The sequence below is a fragment of the Sorex fumeus genome, unplaced genomic scaffold, assembly GCF_029834395.1.
Source record: "Sorex fumeus unplaced genomic scaffold, SorFum_2.1 ptg000010l, whole genome shotgun sequence".
In the NCBI taxonomy this organism is placed as follows: Eukaryota; Metazoa; Chordata; class Mammalia; order Eulipotyphla; family Soricidae; genus Sorex; species Sorex fumeus.
Window position 1 is genome coordinate 18,786,901 of NW_026606067.1, and position 21,371 is coordinate 18,808,271.

General features: G+C 46.7%; 1 protein-coding gene across 3 annotated transcripts; it reads left to right on the top strand.

Annotated features, from left to right (window-relative positions):
• Positions 1-47: 47 nt before the first annotated feature.
• Positions 48-20,575, top strand: BPNT1 (3'(2'), 5'-bisphosphate nucleotidase 1). 3 transcript variants are annotated; one of them, XM_056110623.1, is made up of 10 exons: positions 48-199; positions 7,223-7,350; positions 7,926-8,030; positions 10,715-10,822; positions 11,111-11,159; positions 13,508-13,599; positions 14,867-14,911; positions 16,618-16,815; positions 18,866-18,971; positions 19,989-20,575. In XM_056110623.1, exons 1-10 carry the CDS (start codon positions 160-162, stop codon positions 20,135-20,137), a joined length of 1,020 nt encoding a protein of 339 aa, XP_055966598.1. In that variant the 5' UTR covers positions 48-159; the 3' UTR covers positions 20,138-20,575. The 3 variants fall into 3 exon arrangements, with proteins under 3 accessions (XP_055966598.1, XP_055966599.1, XP_055966600.1); XM_056110625.1 differs by lacking the exon at positions 48-199 and adding an exon at positions 1,202-1,327; XM_056110624.1 differs by lacking the exon at positions 14,867-14,911 and having other exon boundaries at positions 52-199.
• The last annotated feature ends 796 nt before the right edge of the window (positions 20,576-21,371 follow it).

The window sequence follows — 21,371 nt, forward strand, 5'->3', positions numbered from 1 at the left end:
TCCAGTGCCCAGGGCGAATCTGGCCGCGGAGAGGGTGAGGGCCGGTGCCAGATTCCCGACCTCGCTAACATTTCTCATCCCTTTGCTTTTCTCAGATGTCTTTCATTAGCCCCGTCTTTCCAGTACATCATCGCTTCGCCGTGCAACTAGTGTAAAACTATGATCAATTTCACTTTCTCTTCCTACCAGACCTTTGCTGGTAAGATTTGCTAGTAGTTTTACAGGCACTGGAGCCCTCGGTTCGGCGTCCTTCTCCAGTGCCGGCTCGTAGTGTGGGCGGCACCGCGTCAGCGAGGGGAATTCATAGCAGCATCATAAACCCTCTCAGATAGTCTCTTATCCTGGATCTGTCCCTGTATTACCGAAAACTTCCGCATCTGGGGCAACTAACCACGGGTTTCTGCCAGATGTGCTGGAAAATGGGTCACCATCAATGCTTTTCACTGCCAAGTGTGCTTGGGCACGGATCTTCCAAATCATCAGGCACGCAAGCTAAATCCAGCTTGCATCCGGAGTAAAGATACTAATAGAAAACTCAGCAAAAATTAAAAGGGGCCTGGGGGAGTCTGCAGCGATAGCACAGCTGGTAGGGTGTTTGCCCGGCACGCGGCCAACCCGGGTTCTATTCCCAGATCCCATATTGTCCCCCGAGCACCGCTAGGAGTAATTCCTGAGTGCAGAGCCAGGAATAACCTCTGAGCCTCGCTGGGTGTGACCCAAAAAGCCAAGAAGGAAGTGGGGGCTTGGGGACGAAGACAGTACAGCGGGTAGGGCTTTTGACTTGCAGTGGCGGGCCCGGATTCAATTCTTGAAATCCCAAAAGGTCTGAGCACCGCCAGGAATGACCACTGAGACAGCACCAGGAGCAAGCCCTGAGCACAGCAGAGTTGGCCCAAGGGCCAAAATAAATAAAAAGCTGGGACCAACTAGAGCTCCGGGCATAAACAACATGCACGAGGCCCAGGATTTGATTCCGGGCCCCCTCCCCATCGCAAACGGAAAACTAATGAAGGAAAAGATAGCACACAATGGGGTCTACGGAGACAGTTCGAAGGATTTGGGGGGTCTGGGTCACGGTGAGCCCCCAGGGTAACCGACTGTTGCACGCGTAATTGGAGGCGGGGCACACGCACGGGCCTGGAGGCGGGGGCGGGGCCGCCCTCGCCAGCCGGCGCATGCGCAGAGCCCGCGCGCCCCGCCGGCCCGCGCCCGCACTCTGATTGACCGGGAGCGAGCGGACTCCGCGACCCCGGGGCCAGCGGTTTGGAGGCTCGATCTTGCTTGCCCGGGAAGGTTCTCTAACTCTGTTTCCGGCCGGTCAACACCAGTAAGTTTCTCCTGCTATCAGCAAACCTCGTGGTGTCTCGGTTTCCTGAGACTCCACCCAGCGCAGGATATGAGAGGATGCCAGGGACTTCTCTAGTTTTTAAGTGTGAACGGTTGCAAGCAGGTCGCCTCTCCAGGTATCTCAGTTCTTTCGCGTTGCTAAGAGCTGCCACTCGGGGCTCGTGCGTGCTCTGCGGCCGAGACGCTCCCCTGCCCCCTGTATTTTCTGAGGCAGATTCGTGAGTGCCAACGTTCGGTGGCACTCACGAATTCGTTTGGTGCTTTGTTTACCTGCTCCGGGTTTATCCAATATGCCCAGTTATTAGAGAGGTGATAGGGGCTGTGAGACCACCCAGATGTTGCCGTTTTAATCTATACCTAAAATTTCATTGAAATGCCCGTCTACTTCCTTCTCTCTTTGCTGCTTAGTTTGCAGAGTTTTGATTTATTTCAGTGACCTTGAAGATAGCATTGCTAGTGCAAAAGGTCCTGAGAGGTCGCCCCGCCTCACAGCCAAGCGACCAGGTTCTGAGAGTTCCTGGGCCATGCGGAGCCAACTTTTTCTGTTTACACCGATCTCATCCACATGAAGCATCTTTCAGGCAGTAAGGTTGAGCTCGCATACTTAATGGCCCTTGCTTTTCTTGTTCCAGAAATTGCCTATTCCTCCCCTGTGTTCATTTTCTGTTACTTGTTCATCGTTTATATGTTGATCTATTTAAAAGCTAAAGCCCTCCGTAACAAAATTGTCTAATATGTGATACGATTTTTTTGTTTAAAATATTTGGGCTATATAGATGTAAAAAATGTTTTTATCTTTCATAAAGATGTGTTAATGTAGTCTTGTATTGGTTCTTTTTCACTTTTGGGGGGGGGTTACAGGGATGCTCAGGGATTACTCCTGGTTTTGCACTCAGGAATTATTCCTGGCAGTGCTCGGGGTACCATGTGGGATGCTGGGAATCGAACCCCAGTTGGCCATGTGCAAGGCAAATGCCCTCCCTGCTGTACTATCGCTCCAGCCCCTGGTTCTTTTTTAAATGCATATTTAAAAGTTCTTTATTTGGGGGGATCAGAAAGATAGTGCAGGGGTGAAGGCGGTTGCTTGCAATATGCCTGCCGTTGGTGGATCCCAGGACTACCCAGTTCCCGGAGCACCCCTGAATGTGGCACAAAAACCCAACGACAAGAACACCCTTGACAACCAGACTAAAACATTATGCCCAAGTTTTATTTCCTCATGTTACGAATCCATTTTAAAGTTGTGCACTATTATATTCATGAGACACTAATACTAATGTCATTGTAAATCACAGTGGCTCAAGTTTAAAAAAATCAAATTGTGATTTTCTGGGATATGTATTGCTATAAAGAATGTAAAAAAGACTCAATATTTTCCTCTGATCCTTCTGCACAACTAATTTTCACCTACACTCAGAAATGATAACTCTAGTGTGTTTTGATTTATCTGGAATTTTAACTATTGCTTGTCTAATTCTGCCTGATATCAAAATGTTTTAGTAACTAATGTTTTGTGTCTTTTTGTCTTAACATCCTATTTTGATAACTGGCAAAGAGAGTCATTTGTTGTTCTTTTTTCAGAATTTTCTCTGCTTTGCACAGAGACCATGAACTTTAATACCATTTGATCAAATTTCAAAAGATGAATGAGGGGCTAGAGTGATAGTACAGCGAGTAGGGTGTTTGCCTTACACACGGCTGACCAGGGTTCAATTCTCAGCATCCCATATGGTCCCCTGAGCACTGCCAGGAGTAATTACTGAGTGCAGAGCCAGCAGTAACCCCTGTGGATCGCCAGGTGTGACCCCAAAAGAAAAAAAATCAAAAGATGAATGATACCAGAAATTCATTCATTTCAGAACCTAATTCTCATATGTTTACAATCTTTATGTTAAGTTCAAAATATTCTGAAGCAATCATTTGATTTCTATTTTTTTAAGTCTTTCTGAGCTAGCTCGGTTGACAGCACCAAAGTTTTTCTGTGGTTTTGATTTTATTTTGCCTTGGGAGCTACTCCCAGCTCTGTGCTCAGGGTTTACTCCCATAAGGGTTCTGGACCAGAGATCCAACCAGGATTGGTCACATGCAAATGGAGTGCTTTAATCCCTGTCCTATCTCTTCAGCGTGTGAAGATTTCATATGAGGTCGATTTTCTTAAACATTATATAACCTCTTTCCATCTGTGCTAATTTTTGCAGGCCAGAACGAGAATCTGGGCTGTGATTCAGCATTATATTGTAATTGTATCCCAACCTCGCCCTCAGAAGGGCATTACAGAAGCTATAGGAAAAGTTCACCCTAAGTCCTGCCCTAGTGTTCTTGCAGAAGCACCTGTAACAAGAAGCAGAAAAATCAGGATGAGCCTGTATTTCTGTGCCCAGGACTGTGTTGCCTGTGGGCTGCTCATTCAGTCATGGCTCCAATCCTGTGCAAATATTGTCTATACTGCAGATGGACGCACAGAGAACCTGAGTGACTTTTCCTGGCCTCATCTAATCTGGTCAGGAGCTAAGATAGGAACAGAGGCTGACAGCCCTGTGCCATGAGTCTATGGTTCAGTCAACTTTCAGAAAGGCTGTTCTTGGTGGAATTCAGGACCCAGATAGCATGAAACTGCAGAGTACGTGGGTGTAACTCCAACTGCTACAAGGAAGTGATCAACTTTCAGGTAGCTTTTTGGCCTCACTCTTTGCCTACCTGAACCAGTCATATTATTCTCATTTGGGGATCCTGAGGAAGAAGAATTCAAAGGGCTTATAGGGGGCCAGAAATGTGGTTCAGAGCTAGGTCACATGCCTTGGGTATGTAGTATGGCTCCAGATTTGATCCCCTGCATCTCATGGACCCCTTAGTACCGGCAGGGACCCCAGTCACAATTTTTAAAATACAGAGACCTTTTGTTTGCTTGTTTTTAAGGCTAAGGGACCCTCTTTTTAGAATTTTGGAATTTTAGTAACATGGCTAGTTCTATTTTTATACCATAAAATTACACTTATGGGTGTAAAATTATGTCAGAGACATATTAGGGCTAGAGGGTAGTAAGGTTTCATTACCAGTTCAGTTTGTACCACAGAAGTATGTCAGAGAAAGCAGTCGAATTATTTCCTTATTTACCCATTAAAAGTGATTTATAGGCCCAGAGCCTATAAATGTTGTAGCTTATATATGTATAGCACGTGGTTGACCTGAGTTCTATTCCCAACACCCCATATGGTTCCCCCAGCTCTGCCAGGAGTGATTCCTGAGCACAGAGCCAGAAGTGAGCCCTCAGCACTGCTGGATGTGCCCTGCACCCCCAAAAAAGTGGTTTACAGTATCTCTTAATAGACTATTGTTTTTACTTTACGTCAAATCAGAGTGTTCACATTCTTATTAAACAGGTTCACTTTATTATTTTTTATAGTTTGTTTTCTGGGTCATATCCTCGGTGCTCAGGGTCTAGCTCTGTGCCTAGAGAGTTGCTGGGAAGGGAACCCCCATGTCCTCCTACAGAGCGGGTGATCCCCGCCTCCCCCACCCCCCTGCAGATCGGGTGAACCCCACCTCCCCCTACAGAGCAGGTGATCCCCACTTCCCCCCCTGCAGAGTAGGTGATCCCTCCCTCCCCTCTGCTGAGCAGGCGTTCACCCCACTGAGTTAAGTCTCAGACTGGGCCAACCCTGGGGCTAACTGTGAATGGGGGTTCCTAAATGCAGCCTGCAAGGCATGAAGGGTGTGGTAGAAGAAAAAGTCTAAAGTCTTTCTGGAGAGAAACTCAATGCTGTGGGCTTGGCATAGACTGGGAATGACTGGGCAGAGGTGAAGGCCAGCCGTGCCCAGTGGTTACCCAACTGGCTCAAAGGTAAAGGGTCTCTCTGGACACTCAGGATGGTGAGGGGAAGGGTCTGTCTTCACAGGTGAGGCCTTCATACGATCGGGACCAAAGAGCGTGCCCCTGAATACTGCACTGGCCACACTGGTTATCATATCTGGGCAGGTGAGCTTAGTTGCCTGATACCACCTTTTCTGGTGCGGAAGAAACCAGATCCAGGAGTGGGCAGAGATACAAGGGAGCATTGGTAAGGCCTGTCAGTGCTAGGTAAACTTTTCCTCCTGTTTTCTAGTTGAGCTGCTCCAATGAGCTTCATTCATCATTTTCATAAGTTTATTCCATGTGAAAATACTGAGTATTTACATAAGGGAGGCCCCCCGTTGATCGTCGATTTGCTCGAGCGGGCCCAGTAACGTCTCCATTGGAGACTTTGTTGTTACTGTGTCTGGCATATCGAATACTCTCGGTAGCTTGCCGGGCTCTCCGAGAGGGGCGGAGGAATCGAACTCGGGTCGGCCATGTTGGCCGCTTGTAAGGCGAACGCCCTACCCGTTGTGCTATAAGGGAAGATGGCTGTGGTTCACTAATGAGATTGTGAGATGAACAGTTAGCACCCACAGAGCCCATTTTCTTTCCTCTGGATCCTGAATAGGAATTCATCCCCTTCCCTTCCTTTCAGTTCTCTGCCATCTTAAGGGTTTCAAACTCTGAGGTTCTCTCTCAGGTGAGTTCATGATTGCCATGACTTTGGGGGAGAGGGCAAAGGTACCGAGTGGCATGTGGGCATATCAAACCAGGTCTCCAGTCGGAGTGGGTGCAGGGTGGTGCTGTGCCAAGGAATTTACTGTCCTTTGGGTTCTGTGTTTGGCTCCCCTCTGCTTTGAAATCATACTCATTGGGGGTGACCAATACCAATGCAAGGGCACATTCCGCAGTGCCCGGAATTGAATCTGGGTCTCCTGCATCAGTGGGCAGCACCACTTAGCACTTGCTCTGACCCCTACATTCGTGTTTTCAAAGAACAATATACTTGACTAACAAAATACTTTGTTTGGCCCCATGCCTGGTGGTGGCTTACACCTGATTCGGCTCGTAGTCACTCCTGGTGACACACAGGGGACCATATGTAGCGCAGGTTTCAAACCCCGGGTTGGCTGCATGCAAGGCAAATGCTATTGCTCCGCCCCTTACATTTTGTTTTAGATTGGGGCCATTATGTTTCCAGATGAGTATTAATCTCTGTCCAGTCATGCGTCTTGCTCTCTTGATTTGGCTGCTGATGAGGATGGAGTAAATAAGCTGTCTGCAGAGAAGAGATGGCACAGTGGGCTGGGGCTTGCCTGGCACCTGGTTGACCTGGTACCCAGTACAAGATATAGTCCCCTGAGTACCACCAGGACTGACTTCTGAGCAGTCAGGTATAAGCCCTGGGCACCACAGGGTGTAGCCACCCTCCCCCAATAAAAGGCAAACAAAAAAGAAATAACAAACAGATTAAATTTTATTTGGTTTCTAAAGGACTATTCATTGAATGTTCAGAAACATTCAAAATCATAATGGCATGCAGTTCCTCCTCTGCTGACTCAACTATGTGCCAGAATCACTAGAGACCCCCTTACTTCACTTGACACTTTCCTGTTCTGGCTTGTAGAGACAATCACTTGCAGCATTTTGCCCCAAAGCCACCAAGATCTCAATTGCTTCAGTGTCGGTGCCTTTTAGCTTCTATTTGCAGCCCACAAAGTACTTCTACACTCTTAGCACTGTGCACATTACAATTCAAGCAGGCTTCTCCCTCTCCCCCCCCTCCCCCTCCGGCTTCAGATAGCCTCTCTGTGTGGAAAGAGTACTCTAGAATTTGTCCAGAAAGTACATGCTGAAATGGTAGTCTTAGTTCCAAATCTCTGCTTAAGTTCCAAATCTGTTTGCTTAATTAAGAATAGCCACAGTGAACTGGGCTGTTCCAGGTAAACACTCGATAAATTTGTATCGAATGAAAGTCAAGCGGTTGCGGCCAGCAGTTGACTTGGCTGTCCCCGAGCACTTCTCTCTGTTTCCCTGCAGGACCTGCCATGGCGTCCGGGCCCACAGTGCTCATGCGGCTGGTGGCCTCCGCATACTCCATCGCACAGAAGGCGGGAGGGATCGTCCGGCGTGTCATTGCTGAGGGGGACTTGGGTATCGTGGAGAAGGTAACCAGGAACCTCCGTGTAGCTGAAGGGGGCAGGGAGCCATACAGGCATTAATCTGGAAATAATCTCCTCTGCCTCCCTTAAGGAGATTAGAAGGTCCTTAGTTCAAATTTCTTCACATTTTAAAAATGCTTTTTGGTGGTGGAGGTGGGGCATGGAGGGTCATACTTGAAATGCTCATGGGCAGAGCACCAAGCCAGAAGTAGCTGGTGAGCACACATAGGTGTGGTCCCCCAAATCCTAAGTAAATACATATCAAAAAACAAAAGAGCGACACCCAATAGTGCTCAGGATTTAGTCCTGGCGGGTTCAGGGGAACACATGGGGGTGCCGGGTGGGCTACGTGCCCTCCCTGTTGCACTGTTGCTCTGACCCCAATAGAAGCTTCTTTCCAACCTTTCACTACTGTCCATCTCCTGAGAAGAGCCAAACATGCTGCTACATACTGGCTCATTTGCTGTTGATTCTGTGAACCTGGAAATGGTGATTTAAGTAACACAGACATTTAAGTGTGTGTGCAGCCACGGACAACCTGCTTCACATTCATGCTCTGAAAACTTGCCTCCTCTGTGCAGACCAGCGCCACCGACCTGCAGACCAAAGCGGACCGCATGGTCCAGATGAGCATCTGCTCCTCCCTGGCGCGCAAGTTCCCCAAGCTCACCATCATCGGGGAGGAGGTAAGAGGGAACGATGAGTGTTTCTTCACAGTTTCCCATCGTAAATTTGTCATTTCTGCTTTGTGTGTCGGTCGCTATAGCAGTTTCAGGCATCATCTTTCTAGGGCCGTGGCGTGGAGCTTAGGGATAGAGCACTTGCCTTGCATGTGGGAAACCCTGAGTTCAGTCCCAAGCAATAGAAAAAAACAAAACCCCCCATAAGCATTATATCTAGTGTTTTGACAGAAAAGTGAGAGTCTTGTCAATGGACTTGTAGAAAATGTCGATTTGTAAATATTTTGGCCCTATGCCAAGATCTAGTTACTGTTGGGCTGGAGAGATAGCACAGCGGGTAAGGCGTTTACCTTGCACAAGGCCGACCCAGGTTCAATTCCCAGCATCCCATATGGTCCCCTGAGCACCGCCAGGAGCATCCCCTGTGCATCACCGGTGTGACCCTCCCCCTCAAAAAAAAAACTAGTTACTGTTATGTTCAGCATACTATGGAGTTCTGGAACTTTGGGATCAAAGGCATGTTACTGTTTCTCTCAGAGTTGCTTACACACTTGGTTGCAGGTCATACCTGTCATTGTGGAAGGGGAGGAATTGGCCTCTCAGTAGAAGTAGCTTGTATTTGAGAGAGTAGAAGTAACAGTGTAAGTTTAGCATACTTTCCTCCACCTGACCCCACTTTTTTTTTTTTTTTTTTTTTTTTTGGCTTTTTGAGTCATACCCAGCAATGCTCAGGGGTTACTCTTGACTCTGCACTCACGAATCTCTCCTGGTGGTGCTCAGGGAACCTTATGGGATGTTGGGGATCAAACCAGGTTGATCCCATTCAATGTAAACACCTTCCCCATTGTACTATCACTTCAGCATTCCAGTGCTTTTCTCTTTTTCTGAACACTTTAAACCTCTGTGCAAGAGGAGCGATAGCACAGCAGGCAGGGCGTTTGCCTTGCACGCAGCCAACATGGCTGACCCAAGTTCGATTCCTCCGCCCCTCTCGGAGAGCCCAGCAAGCTACCGAGAGTATCTTGCCTGTACAGCAAAGCCTGGCAAGCTACCCGTGATGTATTCGATATACCAAACACAGTAACAACAAAGTCTCCAATGGAGACATTACTGGGCCCGCTCAAGAAAATTGATGAATAACGGGAGGACAGTGTAATCAGATTCTATGAGCCTTGAATGGTCATTTTTGTCATTTTACTTGGTTTTTTTATTATTTCTTAATCTTTCTCCCATTCCCTGTCCTTGGATAATCTTAGTTTTATATTTAACGTTCACTGATTTGGGCTGGAGTGATAGCCCAGCAGGTAGGGTGTTTGCTTTGAACACGGCCCACATGGCCGACCTGGGTTCGATTCCTCCACCCCTCTCTGAGAGCCCAGCAAGGCAAACTATCGAGAGTATCTCACCCGCACAGCAAAGCCTGGCAAGCTACCCGTGATGTATATGATATGCCAAACACAGTAACAAGTCTCACAATGTTACTGGGCTCGCTCCAGCAAATCGATGAACAACGGAGGACAGTGGTACAATGCTCAATGGTCTATCTTCTTTTATTTCTTGTTTTTTTTTTTCTTTTTGGGCCACACCCAGCAATGCTCAGGGGTTATTCCTGGCTCTGCACTCAGGAATTACTCCTGGCGGTGCTTGGGGGACCATATGGGATTCCAGGGATCGAACCCAGGTCGGCCACATGCAAGGCAAACGCCCTACCTGCTGTGCTATCGCTCCAGCCCCTGTTTTTGTTTTCTTTACCTTCGCATCTGCTCTTGGACCAGGTGTTCTATCACATGTCTAATGCCCATGTCATGGAATGCTTTGTCATGTGCTCTTCATGGGCTCTGTGGGCCCCGAAGTTTAGGTCTTACATGGACCTAAAAAAGTCTTAACTGCCATTTTTTTTTTGGTTGGGGGAGAGGGGGGCACATACTTGATGGTGCTCTAGGGCTACTCCTGGCCCTCTGCTCTGGGGTGATTCCAGGCGGTGCTCAGGGGAACCATGTATGGTGCTGGGGGTTCAAACTGGGCTTGATGGGATACAGGCAAGTGCCTTAACCCCTGTGCTATCTCTCTGGCCCTCTAATGCATTTTTTTTTCTGGCTTTTTGGGTCATACCTGGCAATTCTCAGGGATTACTCCTAACTCTGCACTCAGGAATTACTCCTAGTGATACTCAAGGGGCCATTCGGGATACCAGGAATCAAACCTAGTTCAGCCACTTGCAAGGCAAATGCCCTCCTTGCTGGGCTATCGCTCTGGATCCTGTAATGCGTTTTAGGTTTACTTTTGTATATGGAGTCAGAGAGTGGTTCGGCATCATTCTCTTGCATGGGCCATCTGGCTTTCCCAGCTTCATTTGTTCAAGAGACTGCTTTAAACACTCTAAACAGGGGCCAGAGAAATAATACAGCAAGCAGGGCGTTGGTCTTGAATGCACCCAACTTGGGTTCTATCCTTGGAATTTTATATGGTTCCCTAAGCCCACCAGGAGTGATCCCTATATATAGAGCCAGGAGGAAGCCCTGAGCACTACTGGGTATGGCCCCCAAACCAAAAAATAAATCAAAGCTCTATACATAAATGATCAACAGGAAGAATTAGTGAAAACTAATGTTGCATTCCTTCTCTTCCTGAGGCAAAAGGAACTCTGTGAACATTGAACTGCTTTGTGATGGCCGTTTTCTCTGCTTTAGGATCTGCCCGCGCAAGACGTCGATCAAGAGCTGATTGAGGATGGGCAGTGGGAGGAGATTCTGAGGCAGCCGTGCCCACCACAGTACAGTGAAATCAGAGAGGAAGACGTAAGAGCCCCAGTCCTGGCTTCTCATTACACCCCGCTAATCGCCACGTAAAGGAACTGAGTGTTTGCTCATGACAAGGAAACGTTGGTAGTTATGTAGTAGGGACAACCAGAACTGAAAGTCTCTCCCAGTCTCTGTAGAAATGTCAGTTCACGCGAACAGTTGACCTGCCAGTTCCAAGTGCAGCACCATCTGACTGGTTTCTCCTCCGCTCTCTAGCTATTATTAATTGTATTCTCAGGGCAATAATCTGGGGGGGAAAAATATTCTTTTCTTTTTCTTTTAAAGCTTGTGGTCTGGGTTGATCCTCTAGATGGCACCAAGGAATATACTGAAGGTAAGTATCTTTTCTTAAAATGTCGGGTTCATACACAGCAGTGTGTTTGGGGGGTGAGGGGAGGGGGCGGTGGTCATGGGTTATACCAGACCAAACTCTGGGAGCCAGGCTGGGCTGCCATGCAAATTTAGGCCTGTGCTCAGAGCCCGGCAAGCTACCGAGAGTATCCTGCCCGCATGGCAGAGCCTGGCAAGCTCCTTGTGGCATATTCGATATGTCAAAAACAGTAACAAGTCTCACAATGGAGACGTTACTGGTGCCCACTCGAGTGAATCCATGAACAACGGAAGAACAGTGCTACAGTGCTCGGCACCTGAGCCCCAAGTTGATACCTTCTTTTATCGTACAGCAACAGGTCTTGTGTATTTGTGTATTGTTTAGTTGGAAACATCTGAGATTTCGTATGTTGTTCAAAAAGCGGGTATCAGTGTTTGTATATTAAGTCTGAACCCTAAAGCCATATTGCTGTCCCTTCTAGCCTTTTACTGTGCATCTGATTTCTTTCGTTGTGATGGTTTTGTTTTGTGGGACCACATGTGGCAGTGCTCATGGCTGACTACTTGCTCTGCACTCAGTGATACTCCAAGAGGTGCTCGGAGGACCCTATAGGGATGCCAGGGATCAAACCAGGATCCTCAGGCTACAAAGCAAGCCCCTTCCTTTCCACACTGGACCAGCCTCACAGCATTTATGCCTCACCCTCTGCCCCAGGAGAATTAGAACACGGTACTCCTCATTTCTGATTCTCAGCTGAGAGCCTTCATCTTGCCTCACAGCCGCCCTATATAGATGGGTTTCCAAACATAGTGCAATTATTCTCTATTCTGAAATGATCTCCGATGAGGAAAAATAAGCAAGAAGCAAGCTGAAATAAAACAGCAGCATTAAAGCAAGAAGAGCTGGGCTTTAATTCCTCTTAATTAAAGAGCTGGAGATACAGAAGTAGAGCATAAGCTTAGCATTGTTTTTGAAAGCAAGATTGACTTTTGTTTTGTATGTTGGCTCTCAGCTTTATGGCTTCACAAAAGAAAACTCATAAATTACTAAAAGTTTCTTTTGTGTCCTTAGATGAGCTGAGTGCATCTTGTAATGTGTCCGTGCTTGTTTGTCGGTGTGGATGCTGGAAATGTGTCTGTAATCCGATTGGAAATAGGGAAATGCTAGACAACTTTTCTTGGCATCTAGACAGCTGAGAATCTGTACTGGAGAGATTATACTGAGAGTGAAGGAAATTAGACACACATGCACCCCCACACTTAGTTTTGAATCTCAAGTAAGATGTCACAATTCTCTCTCCTCTATTGCATTTACTTATTGTTTTAGGTGGGGAGAGGGGACTGGGTCATCCCTGGTGGTGCTCAGGGCTTCCTTTGCCTCTGCACTCAGGGGTCACTTCTGGTGGTACTTGAGCAACCATCTGTGGTGCCGGGATCAAACCCAGGTCGGTCACTTGCAATCTCGGCCTGTTTTTGTCCTGTCAGGGTAATTGTCTTGACTTACATTGGAAAGAAAATATATGTATTACCATTCCAGTTCGAATGAGTGTGCCTTAGAAATTACTTAGTATAGAAAAGAGGGGTTGGAGTGATAGCACAGCGTTTGCCTTGCAGGCGGCCGACCCAGATTCGATTCCCATCATCCCATATGGTCCCCCGATTACTGCCAGGGATAGTTCCTGAGTGCAGAGCCAGGAGCAACCCCTGAGCATTGCTGGGTGTGACCCAAAAACAAAAAAAAAAAAAAGAAGAAAGAAAGAAAAGGACAAAAGGATAGAAAAGAATTGTAGGTAGAGGCCAGAGCAGTAGTACAGCTGATTGGGCACTTGCCTTGCAGATGGCTGACCCAGGTTCAGTTTGAGGCATCCCATACAGTCCCCTGAGCACCACCAGGAATAATTCCTGAGTTCTGGACCAGGAACTAGCCCTGAGTATCATTGAGTGTGTCCCTCAACCCCCGAAAAAGAAAAGAATTATAAATTATATAAGTATATGTCTTGATTAATTTTTATTGTGATGTGGTATGTCCATGGCTTCCCACAGTCCTCACTTTACTAATAAACTGACTCCTCTGTGACAGTCAAAATGAACAAGCCCTTTGTGCAGGGGACTGGGATGATATGCAGCGGGTGGGCTCTTGCCTTGTACACAGCTGACCCAGTCAGCCTACAGCATGCTATATTGACCCCCCCAGGCACCGCCAAGAGTAATTCCTAAGCACAAATCAAGGAGTAACCTGAGTATTGCTGGGTGTGGCCCAAAAACAAAAATAAACCCCATTTGAGCAGTTAATGAGCTGCTGCTGATGAACTTGAGAAAGTGACTCATCGTCATTCATTTCTCTCTTTCTAGGCCTTCTTGATAACGTGACGGTTCTCATTGGAATAGCTTATGAAGGAAAAGCCATCGCAGGAGTTATCAATCAGCCATACTACAACTACCAGGTATGACTGTAAGTGCTAGAAAAATACCTTACCAGGTAAACACTGGCTGTGTTATGTGACCTTGAGACTTTGTAGAACAGCAGTTGCACGTCCAGTGTTCTCAGCCTCCAGGCTTTTCAGAAGGCACATTCCGCAGTCACATCCCACCCTTCTGATGCAGGAGTGTTTCTTCATGGCTGTGTGTGCATAGACGTGCCAGTTACATATATTTAGTGGAACTCATTTATATATTGTATAAGCGTGGATAGTATGCTTTACACATTCAAATGCAAATGTTAGGAAGTTACTGCTTTAGTACACCTTGATCCATTTGATCATCAAGACACCTGGGGGCCAGAGTGATAGCACAGCGGGTAGACAGCGTCTGCCTTGCACGTGGTCAACCCGGGTTCGATCCCCAGCGTCCCATATGGTCCCCCGAGCACCGCCAGGAATAATTCCTGAGTGCAGAGCCAGGAGTAAACCCCTGAGCATCACCGGTGTGACCCAGAAAAGCAAATAAATAAATTAATAAAAATTACAAATCTTGAAGCACCTTGATGGCATAAATCTTTTCCGCCTAAAGATGCTAGCCATGCCCAGATAATGTGCTTCCTGCCTTAGCTAGAGTCAGCACCTATCACAGAGCTAAATGCATTCATGCTCTCTTTTCTCTTATTTTATCTCTGTTTCTGCCTCGACTTTCTTTATTATTTTCAAGAGTCAACTTCCCTAGAAGCATGGGGCTGGTATAGTTTCAAAGCAGGAACAGATCCTTAAGTCACACTCAACTGCAAAGGAAAGTGCTGAGGTAAAATACTCAAGATATTTAACTTCAGGTGATCCTGATAGAATCTGGAAGAAACAGACTAGGTACTAGAACTTCTGGATTTCCAGTTTGAGTTAAGAGCAGCATTAACTCCTTTTGCATGGAAGATTTGGCTTTTACTCTGTCATTTGTTTACTTATAACTTGTTATTTGAGTCATATACTTCTTAGGATTATTTGCTACAAACAGTTATGACTATTGAGAAAGCCTCTCGTGGAATTCCTGAAGTAACCATTAATTCCCTTAGTCTGACTGAAGTGTTTATATAGTGTTACTTAAGGATAAACACTATGTGCATCATGTCCTCTTTAAGGTCATATTATGACTTCAAAGAGGGGCATTTAAATAATAGTATTGCAGTGAATGGCAGTTTGCAGCAAAGAATGATCTGAGTGCTTCAGAGTTATTAATAATTTCCATTATTTCTGAGATCAGAAAAACTGTATTCATTTTCCACAGAGCAATGAACAGCAGAAGTTAAGGGAGCACAGCAACAGAGCACAGGTGAGAAAAAGAGCTAGGGCTGGCTGCGCCCGCAGGTAGAACGGAGGCAGCGGCTGTGGCCCCAGGTAGCTCGGCCCCTCCTGTGCTTCCCTTCCGACTCCTGACTGTCTCCTCCTCCTGCCTCTTCGTTCACCACTGCCCCTCTGTGCAGTCTGTTTGCTCTCTCTTCTTCCTGCTCCTTCTTGCCTCTCTCCCTTACATGCTTCAATTCTGTTGTGACAAGCAGAAAAGTTTCTTAGCTTTCTTGGTGGTATTCAGGGCTGGGTGTTCCATTTGAAATCAGCCTGGTCAGGATGAGACTGAAACCTAATTAGTGTGGTGTGTGCTACCAGACCCAAGGAATTTCCCTGGGTTACCTCACTTAACACTCATACAGTCCTTGAAGGACATCCTTGTGCCTGCTTATGCTTTTTTTCGAAAAAATAGGGGGAGGTGCTCTTGGCAGTGTGTGGAGGGAGGACACAGGGACGGATCCAGGACTGATCAGAGTAGCCACTTGGAGGCATCATCCAGGGCACTGCCGTCAGTTGGCATGATGCATTTTTGCATTTGACAGCCAAGCAAAGTGGCGATAAAGCGAGGCAATTTCACATGGCAGTGAAGACAGCTGGTCTGAACGCAGTTGAGTCTGCATTTGGCTGTGATCTCCCTAGAACCCTTGTCAGCACACTTGTCATAATACTTGTCAAGCATACTTCATCCAGACTTCATTTCCCCTCTATAAAATAATGCCTTAGTGGGCTTGTTTGATAATTGAATGAGACAAGCGCGTAGTCTGGTGCCTGCATGCATGAGTGACTGGGACAAACCCTGGATGTGTGTGTGTGCATGTGTGCCTGGCACAGTTGACCGCAGGATGCTTTGATGACTGCATGTCATTTTTTGTGTATTTTTTTTTTGGCTTTTTGGGTCATACTCGTTGATGCTCAGGGGTTCCTCCTGGCTCTGCACTCAGGAATTACTCCTGGTAGTGTTCAGAGGACCATATGGGATGCTGAGAGTTGAACCCAGGTCGGCATGTGCAAGCAAATGCCCTCCCCGCTGTACAATTCCTCTGGCCCCATTGCATGTCATTTTATGTGTCAGTTTTATACGTCATGAAATATGGCTTATGGTTTTTTTTTTCTAACATGAAGTTTATAGTTAGAATACTGGGGTGGAGGATTCTCTGGCCTTTTCAGAGGGAGTTTCATATCCTGTACTGGCAGGAGTACAGCCCTCTCACCCATAGCTCTATGGAAAGTCATGATTCGTGGCTGTACACTAATAATCTCTGTAGCAGCAAAGCACACAGCACTGTGCCCTGTTTCCTGGTAACCCTGATCATTACCGGGCACAGTCAAGTAGAGATCCGTGCATGGTATTTGCTCCCCAGGACTTCAGACCCTTTTGCAAACAGTGTTTTCAGACCCAGTAACAAGCTCCTTGGATTAATCATAGAGGAACAGGAACCAGCAGTCATGTGCTTTCGCAGAGGATTCCAGACATCCGTTCAGAACCTCTGAAACTCGAATATCTGCCGAAAACAGCCATGAGCCATGCACCCATGACTGGGAAATTGTCTCTGCTGTTACTCTGGAGTTACTTTGTACTCTTGAGAGTTGTCGCGTTTAGTCCATAATGCAAGTAGCTAACTGCTTTGTTGACGCCTCACGTTTTCCCACCAGTGGTGACAGGCTTTGCTGTTGTTTTGCTCCCTTCCATAGGCAGGACCGGATGCCGTGCTCGGGCGGACCATCTGGGGCGTTTTGGGTTTAGGTGCCTTCGGGTTTCAGCTGAAAGAAGTGCCTGCCGGGAAGCACATCATCACCACCACCCGGTCCCATAGCAACAAGCTAGTGACCGAGTGTGTGGCCGCGATGAACCCCGATGATGTGCTGCGTGTGGGCGGAGCAGGAAACAAGGTAGGAGAGCCTCATCTGCAGGGACATGCACTGTGGTCCCAGGGGCAATTGTGGTCCTTAAAACTCCTGGAACTGGGCTGGAGAGAGAGCACAGGAGGCGAGGCACTTGTCTTGTGTGCAGCCCCTCTAGCTGTTTGATACCAAGCACTGCCTGTGGCCCCTGAGCACCACCAGGGATCATTCATGAGCACAGAGCTAAGAGTGAGCTCCAGGCACTAGTGGATGTGTCCAGGCCTCCACATCCCTTCAACCCCCCTCCCCCCCAAAAATGTAATAATACCCTCACCGGCCCTGGAGTAGGAATCTGAGAGAAGGAACCCAAGATTGTAATTCGTCATTAGAAACACGTTCCAGCACCATTTGGACTTTGCCAAAAGGTAAGGTGTTTGTCTTTTTAGAAGACAGTTTGGGTATAAGTGATGAGGGTAAAACCCTGCACACCTCACCTCTGGCCAGACCTTTCTTTTTTTTCTTTTTTTTTTGGGGGGGGGGGGTCACACTTGGCAATGTACAGGGGTTACTCCTGGCCGCCTGGCTCTGTACTCAGGAATTACTCCTGGCGGTGCTCAGGGAACCATATGGGATGCTGGGAATCAAACCCGGGTCGAACGCCTTTCCCACTGTGCTATGACTCCAGCCCCAGGCCTTTCTTTCTTAAGAACCATCATGGGTTACTTCCAGAACTTTCTTCAGTGGGTTCAGAGGGCGGGCCTGCCTACCAGCTCCTCTCCATTCTTCTTCCAGGCCCTTAAGGAAACTGGGAAAGGGGCCACAATCTCAGCTGCGTCCCTTCCTCCAATCTCATGGAATTGCTTCTGGACATCACCCTGATAACACCTTCCAGCCCCCTCCCTGTTCCTGTTTGTCATCTAGTGAAAGGCACCCTGTGTCCCAGCTGTGCCAGCCAAACACCTGGGCACCCCTGGATTCCTCCTCCTGCTGGTCTGTTAGTCTGATCCTGCCTGGACCCTTCACTTCTGCCTGACAGCCATACTCTGTGCTCACAGGGTGCTCCTGACAGTGCTCAGGGGCCTGCAGTGCCAGGGATTGAACACTGACTCTCACATGCACGACAGGCTCTCAGCCCCATGGGCATGTGCTCTCTCCCTCTCTCTCCCATCTGACTTGTTGGCACACCATGACCACTGATAGCATCATAGCAGGTTATACAGTTTCTATCAGGAACTTCACTTGAGCATTTTAGGGGTTCTAAGACGACTATTCAAAAATACCTACTTAGGGAGCGAGAGAGATAACTCAATTGGTTGAAGGCATGCCTTGCCTTCAGAAGGCCTGAGTTTAATACCCAGCACCACATATGGTCCCCCATGTACCATCAGGAGCAGCTCCTGAGCACAGAGCCAGGAGTAATGCTGGAGCAACACAGTGTGTCCCAAAAATTCAACACAGAAAGAAACCTACTTTGATGGTGGAAAGAGCAGCAGGTGTGACTTTGAAGTCTTTAAAGCTGCTGGTTACACTCCTCAGTCGGAAGGGTCACTTAGAATTTATATGTTGTTGCAGTCGTTGGTATTTCTCTGTTGTTTTCTGTAGTTAGTGTTCATTTGTTGTGAGTTTAAAACTGTTTGGTTTGGGGGCCACACCTGGAAGTGCTCAGAACCTAGCCCTAGCTCTGCAGTGCTTGGGGGACCATATGCAGTGTAGGAGAGAGAACAGGTCAGTCTTGTTTATGGCAAAGTGCCTTAACCCCTGTACTTTCACCCCTGCCCAAAACTTTAAATCATCTTCAGTAAATACTGATTTTATGGTTAGAAAGAAAAATACATATAAAAGAAAACTATTTTATCAATCTTGCAGTTTACAGACTGTTCTGAATTCCCCCTTATAGCGGATTCACTTCTCCCCCTTCATATGACTACATGTGTATTCCATGTGTGTCTGCATACTTACCTGATCATTTGCCTGCCTGGTTACTAAGTAAAGATTATACCCTAGCTTGCATCTGACAAGAGGGATTCTTGAAATAGTCTTGATAGAAGCAGGTACTTTATCGTATTGGTTCTCAGTCTGTTTACCTTGAACTTTACAGATTATTCAACTGATAGAAGGCAAAGCATCTGCTTATGTATTTGCAAGTCCCGGCTGTAAGAAGTGGGATACTTGTGCCCCTGAAGTTATCCTACATGCCGTGGGAGGTAAGTCTCTTTCTTTTCAGGGAATTTTCTTATCTGTCAATTCGTCAGAATTATATTAATAGTTTTATATTTCTGGTGAATTAAGACTTACTCTCCTTATGATCACTCATTTCCTTTCTTTTTTTTCCTCCCCTTTTTTGGTCACACCTAGCGATGTACAGGTGTTGTTCCTGGCTCTGCACTCAGGAATTTCTCCTGGTGGTGCTCAGGGGACCATATGGGATGTTGGGAATCAAACCCGGGTCAGCTGCATGAAAGGCAAACGCCCTTCCCGCTCTGCTATCACTCCAGCCCCTCATTTTCTTTCTTTTTTCTTTTTCAGTGCCAGGGATCAAACCCTGGGACTAGAGAGATAATACAGGGATAAAGACACTTGCTTTGCTCTGGAACATCCCCAGTTTAATTCTGAGCACCACACATGGTATCCCAAGCCCTTCCAGTAGTGATCCCTGAATACAGAGACAGGAGTAAGCCCTGAGCACCGGATATGGCTCCAAGCTCCCCACCCCTAAATGAAACAGGGCCTTACACACATTTCTGTCTTATTTTAACCAGAATTAATGGAATATTGGTGGCACTGTCCTCCTGTTGTTTATCGATTTGCTCGAGCAGGCCCAGTAATGTCTCCATTGTAAGACTTGTTGTTACTGTGTTTTGGCATATCAAATACATCATGGGGAGCTTGCCAGGCTTTGCAGTGCGGGTGAGATACTCTCGGTAGCTTGCCAGGCTCTCCGAGAGGGGCGGAGGAATTGAACCAGGGACATAGGGAAAAAAAAAATTTAGAAATAATTAGAAGGGCCTTACACACATATCTGCCTTACAGCTGGTAGGGGATTTACCTCCCACCCAGCTGACCCGGGTTTGATCCCAGCATCCCATATGTACCACCAGGAGTAATTCCTGAGTGCAGAGGCAGGAGTGAGTTCTGAGCACTGTCAGGTGTGACCCAAAAACAAAAGAGTAACTAGACCCTAACAATACAGTCTCCCACTAATGCTGGTGTTTATCCTTTAGGCAAGTTAACAGACATCCATGGCAATGCCCTGCAGTATAACAAGGAAGTGAAGCACATGAATTCTGCGGGCGTCCTGGCCTCCCTGAGGAATTTTGACTACTATGCCAGTCGTGTTCCAGAGTCTGTTAAGAAAGCTCTTGTCCCCTAAAGGGACGGCTCCTTCGCTTCTTTAAGGACTTGGTTCTCAAAGGAAGTGGAAGCAGATGGAATTAGCACCTTTAATCACAGTTACTGAGCAATTCAGACTTAGTTATCTGGGAGTGGAAAATCAAATTAAAGAGCTTCTCTAATCCCCCAAACCGGTGTTGGCATCTGGAGAATTTGTATAGTCACTGTGATTTGTATCTTTTCCTCCTGTTCAGAGAGATAAAAGGTTTAGCTCAGGCAGACTGTCCAGTTCGGTGTAATCATCATTCCTGTGTAATCCAGATCTCTTTAGGGCACAAAAACACAAGTTGTAACTTGAATCATACTGTTTTTCATAGTGATTTTTAAAGTTTCCTATTGCAATGGCTAAACTGTCATTATTATGTTGGTGAAAAGAAATTTATGGGATGTTTCTTTGTAATAAACTTTTTAATTCTAACTGGTGTCGTATTTTTTATTTTTAAATATTTGAAAATTATAAGTTCTCAATTGTCTACATTCATATATACTTGTTGGCAGACGACGGGGGCACACCCAGCAGTGCTCAGGGCTTATTCCTGGCTCTGTGCCCAGGGATCACCTAGGGGATGAAATGTCAGGGAATCATATGTGATGCCAAGGGTCAAACCCAGGTTAGCTGCATGCAAGACAAGCACACTTCTCACTATACTGTCCAGCTTCCTTGACCCAACCTTTTTTTTGTTTTTAATTTTAAGGATTTAAGGGAAATGAGAGCAACTAAGAAAGGATACAGGGTTTCTTTGTGGTGGTGGTGGTGGTGATTAAATGTCTAAAATTAATTGATTGGACAACTTTTAATATACTAAGATCCATTTAATTTTATTCTTTAAATGGGTGAATTGTGGGTATAGAGAATAGTACAGGGATGGTGCTGAACTTGTAAGTAGCCATCCAGCTTTAATCCTCAGCACTACATGTGGTTCCCTGGCACTACCAAGAGTTACTCCTAAGCACCACCAGGTGTGGCCCAAAGCCAACATAAAATAAGTGAGCATACTGCGTGCAGTGGGCTTCATGTCTCATGTCCTTTCGAGGACTGGCAGATGGCAGGTTTCCACATCCTACTGTGCATCAGGATTTCTAGCTAACTCTGTAATCCTGAGATATGCCTCAAGACCATGGTCATGGCTGTACAAATTTTCTACTAAGCAAGCTTTGGATGAAGAATGATTGCTACTTAAAAATGGTAGTGCTTATGCTATGCTGAATAATAC

Bases quoted from the DNA above. Each gene is read 5' to 3' on its own strand.
- BPNT1 (XM_056110623.1), top strand. From the start codon at position 160: ATGATCAATTTCACTTTCTCTTCCTACCAGACCTTTGCTG. The intron at 200-7,222 runs GTAAGATTTGCT...GTTTCCCTGCAG, and splicing joins TTCCTACCAGACCTTTGCTG to GACCTGCCATGGCGTCCGGG. The intron at 14,912-16,617 runs GTGAGAAAAAGA...TCCCTTCCATAG, and splicing joins AGCACAGCAACAGAGCACAG to GCAGGACCGGATGCCGTGCT.